Source organism: Uranotaenia lowii, chromosome 1, assembly GCF_029784155.1.
Source record: "Uranotaenia lowii strain MFRU-FL chromosome 1, ASM2978415v1, whole genome shotgun sequence".
NCBI classification, from domain to species: Eukaryota; Metazoa; Arthropoda; class Insecta; order Diptera; family Culicidae; genus Uranotaenia; species Uranotaenia lowii.
The window spans coordinates 124,241,375-124,246,065 of NC_073691.1; the positions used below are offsets into that span (position 1 = coordinate 124,241,375).

Sequence of the window (4,691 nt, forward strand, 5' to 3'; positions counted from 1 at the left end):
AATACGTCATCGCTCACCCGATGCGAGCCGCTGATTCGAGCAAGATGGTCGAGTTTTTGGAAGAAAAGGTGTTCCTCAAGTTCTCCAGACCAAGGATTATTTTATCAGATAACGGCAAGCAGTTCGAGTCGCAGGTGTTTCGGGCGCTGCTAAGCCGTCACAACATCATCCACATGAAGACCGCTTTCTACGCACCGCAGGTCAACAACGCCGAGCGAGTGAACAGAGTTCTTATCACTTGTGTTCGATCGTTGTTGGAGGAAGATCATCGAGAGTGGGACAAGAACCTGGCCGCCATCACCGCAGCTATCAACAGTGCGAAGCACGAATCAACCGGAGTCAGCCCGCACTTCGCCAACTTCGGCAGGGAACTTCTGTTGCACACGGACCTCTACACTCTGCAGGACTTAAACGTGTCGGACGATCCAAAGGTCGCGCAGGAGATGCGGCTATCCACGATCAACAGGATTCACAAATTCATCCAACAGCGGATCAAGAAGACCCACGAGAAGACAAAGAAGCGCTACGATCTACAAAAGCGGACTGTGTCCTTTCAACCGGGCGAGCTAGTATGGCGCCGCTCGTTTGTTCTTTCTTCGAAGGCGGACCATATCAACAAGAAACTGGACCCCAAATTTATTCCAGCTATCGTTAAAGAAAAGCTGGGAGCCAATCTCTACACTCTGGAGGATGTCGTCACCGGAAAGCGAGGTCGCTACCACGTGAAGGATATCAAACCAGACTAGTATTCAAGCTATGTAAGCAACAACGCTGACCACAAGCTCTCTCGGAGCACAAAACACGAAATGGAGAAGGCTGTAGGACCAACATCATCTTTGAAACCTCGCCCCCAACAACTCGGAGTAAATTATGCAGAACTCTTCCATTCGAATAACTCAATGAAGCACAGCTGATGCTATTTCGTCGCTAGGACACCGACGAACACGACGAAGTAGGCGTTTATGAAGGAGACAACGGCCTTGCGCGGATCCAGCGTCGGCTGAATGGACTCTGAGAACTCTGCCAGGAAGTTCGTCAGAATTTGGAGAGGGCTGGTAACCTTGCGTGGGATTGCCGCCACTCATTGTCCAGAATGCAATCCTGTCATCTTGAAGCAGCGTAGCAGCGCTGGGGATAGTAGCACTGGTGAGCCACCGTAGCCAGGCGCTACACACCATCGCAGAGAACCCATCCAGGTTCGGGATATTGGAATGTTCGGAAAGTCAAGTACAGCAGCTCCAAACACCACGTCGCTGCAATTGAAAGGATTGTCAGGACATCAAGAAGAGGATTCAGCACCATAGAATACAGTTATGCGAAGAAGTTGTGAGGAGTAGACATCATGACGGCCGCTACTACCATATCGACTCTCTCTCGCTAACTGTCAAAAGCCACACGCCCATAATCCAGCTATGACCGCTACCCAAGGTAGTCAACAAGAGCCTAACGAGGTCAAAACACGCCAGTCGTTACTACCACAAACAGGAGATCATCCACCAACCCCAAAAATCTCCGAATCAATACAAAAACCATCAGCTATGACCACAGCCAAAGCCTATCAACCAAGCGCAACAGCGCAGGAAATACCGTTAGGCCGATCGGGAAAAATCGTGCATCTGGAAAACGCAGTGAGCAATATCTCTCATCTACCTCCTCGTGAGTACAGTAACAAGTCTAGCTATGTCCGCTACCCAAGGTTGCCAACAAAAGCATCGCCGATGCGAAAAACACGTTCATCGTCAGCACCACAACCATCTGCTTTGCTCGACGACTCCGGAAGATGGGCCCGTCTGAGGGAGCTCATTCGCAGCAGCAGCAATATCCGATTTTGTCCCACAAACACGAACCCTGCTTATTCAGCACAGTATCAACAGGACGAATCAGGACAACGCCCAGGGTAGCTTGAAAGAGGTTGCAAGATTCCTGCTGACTTTCTCCTAGTCCGGAGGACCATAGCTGACCAGGCTTCCCAGAAATAAGAAAACCGAACAAGTACATCCACAAGGAACTCCCGATTAAGACCTCCCGATTAAGACTACCCGATCATGACTACCAGATCAAGACCATCTTCAATCAACCATGACAACTCCCGATTAAGACTTCCCGATCAAGACTATCTTCAACCAGCCATGTCAACTCCCGATTAAGACTTCCCGATCAAGAACACCTTCAACCAACCATGTCAACTTCCGATTACGACTTCCCGATCTAGACGAAATTATCAAAAGCTATCTACCAACTTTGTCAAGACCACAAGCTATGAGAACACCATCTACCACGGTCCACACCCCAAAATACGCGCAGCGGAACCACAAATTACCCTCGCCTGAAATGGTGTCGACAGTTCAACTATCCGATTCAGACTTGACCACAAATCACCAACCTCATAGAATGATACATAATGGATCATGCACAGTTGTCAAGGGGGTTGCCAAGGAAACATCAAAAGGAACGCGATCTGGAGGCGCGGTATAACCTCTATTCCGGGCCCTTGGTAATTAAGAGGATTAAATCCCTCTTTTCCTTAGACTTCTGTTGCTCTTAGTATAAACCAGTTAAGTTCCCACCTAAATTTCGTTTGTTAAGTTCTATTTGTAAGATCTAGGTTATTATCTCTATCAATAACCATTTGATTTTGGATTTCCGTATGCTGAGGTGGATGTTATTAAGTAGATTGTTTTAAGGATTCGAAGGAGTTTCTTTCTGCCAGATATACTGGTAATGATCGACACATTTGCCATAACTTGTTGGCTTAAATTTTTGTTGGATTCTGCCAAGATTCGTTGGCGTAGAGATCTAGTTTACTGATTCGTCTTTAGTTTTGAAGAAACTCACCACTGCAGGGTGAATACAAGTGCGAGGTTTTCTCGACACAGCCGTCGATTTTCAATATCTCCTTCGAATTCCTAGTGGCGTGATTATGAATTTTTCATGGATCCTTGTCATGATCCATGAAAAATTCTACCAAAGCAGCAATGTTGTGTTGCATTTGACTTTTTCTGTAACAACAAATCTGTTAATTTGATACGATTCTAGCGATCTGGCAACATTTTTCAATAAGAACCCATCCTTCCTCAACATTTTATTAGCGTGCATCGGATAAGCAGGAAAAATCCCTGACTGGAAAAACAATCATCGAAAGTATCTGCTCGACGAGCCGAAATCTTACGGAATCGGACCACATTCGGATGGAATTTCCGACTGGGCATTGTTTTGCCTTTTTGATGCGAAAAAGTTGGCAGCAATCTCAACGGAAAATTTTGACAAGACGTCATTAAAAGTTCCGGTGAAAAAGGTGGTGGATGCTGCGCGAAGAGTTTCGCTAAATTTAAAGAAAAAAGTGGCCAGTTGAGAGTGGAGCCTGTCTCAAAGTCCCAATAAGGGAAACTCCGTGCTCCATCGGGACAAGAGGTAAGCTGGTGAAAAACAATTGCGGCAAACAGCTCTTAATAAGGAACTTGTTCCAGCAGGCATCCCGGCTGAAAAATCCGGCTATCGCAAGAGCGGCTAGGCCAGAGCTCAGGACAACGGGACGGGTCAGCGGAAAAGCCAAACGTCCACACAGTGTCCGGTAAGTCTCGCCAAAAGCGGACAGGGGAAGGAAACTAAAAGTTCCTTGTTTTTCCCCCCAGAATGCTCAAGCCAAGTGCTCGCCCGGGCCACAGACACGCTCTGAAAAGAACCGAAATAACGGAGAAGGGGTCGGAAGTCCGTAAGTATCTCAGACAACTCGGAAGAACCCCAGCGGAATAACTAACAAGACGATTTATCCCCAGGACCCCTTTTTGGCAAATTCTTCTTCTTTTGGCCAACTCTACAGGGCCTAGTAGGTGACAAAGCCTTCGCCACGTGGCCTCCACACCTTCCACACATCAACCACCATTCATCTGGCGAGCCCAGCTGCACAACATCCTCACCGGAACAGGCTGCACAGCTACAAGGGCCGCATTCAAGATTCCGGTCACTTCCGTCTCGCTACTTCAGTGGCGACGAATTCCGGGAAACAGCAGCCGAATTCGAGCGGGTTCATTCGCCGCTCAAGTGGCGGAATCGCGGTTATTCAGCCTGCCGAATCCAAGCGCAGCAGATCGCTGAACGTGAGGTAAGAATCCCGCCAAGTCTGCCGAATCCGATCACCGCATCCGTGGTGGAAGTCCGGCAATTCAGCGACCGAATCTGAAGGAATCCCGAACGCCGCACCAGTGGCGTGAGATCCGGTGGAACCTCCGCCGAAACTAAGCGCTTCAGGTCGCCGCACCAGTGGCGAGTAAGCCCGGAGACGATTGCCGAATTCACCTGCCATCGATCGTCGATCCGGTGGAAAATCGCGGCGAATCGGTGCGATTAGGATCGCTCTTCATCGCCGCATCCGAGACGAGGATCATCTGGTGGGACAGCAGCCAATCGGGTTCGCTTTCGTCGCCGCACTAGTGGCGAAAGAATACCGGCGGTATTGCAGCCGAACCGAAGCGAATTTCGTCGCTGCGGCAGGGGCCAACATTAACGCCGCACTGGTGGCGTAGAAATCCCGGCGAAGCAGGACCGAATTTTATCGCCGCGACAGGGGCCAACATCGACGCCGCACTGGTGGCGAAGAAATCTCGGCGAACCAGGGCCAAATCCATTCGCTTTCGTCGCCGCACCGGTGGCGAAGAATCCTGGGGCACTGCTGCCGAGCAGGACCAAGTTTT

At 49.4% G+C, this 4,691-nt stretch overlaps 1 protein-coding gene across 1 annotated transcript; it reads left to right on the forward strand.

Annotated features, from left to right (window-relative positions):
- The first annotated feature begins 3,336 nt into the window (after positions 1–3,336).
- On the forward strand, positions 3,337–4,445 carry LOC129739764 (uncharacterized). Its single transcript, XM_055731283.1, has 3 exons — positions 3,337–3,571; positions 3,633–3,712; positions 3,777–4,445. Exons 2-3 carry the CDS (start codon positions 3,634–3,636, stop codon positions 4,178–4,180), a joined length of 483 nt encoding a protein of 160 aa, XP_055587258.1. The 5' UTR covers positions 3,337–3,571; position 3,633; the 3' UTR covers positions 4,181–4,445.
- Positions 4,446–4,691: the final 246 nt, after the last annotated feature.

Coding starts and splice junctions, on each gene's coding strand:
- LOC129739764 (XM_055731283.1), top strand. CDS start 3,634: ATGCTCAAGCCAAGTGCTCGCCCGGGCCACAGACACGCTCTGAAAAGA. Junction 3,713..3,776: donor GGAGAAGGGGTCGGAAGTCC/GTAAGTATCTCA, acceptor ATTTATCCCCAG/GACCCCTTTTTGGCAAATTC.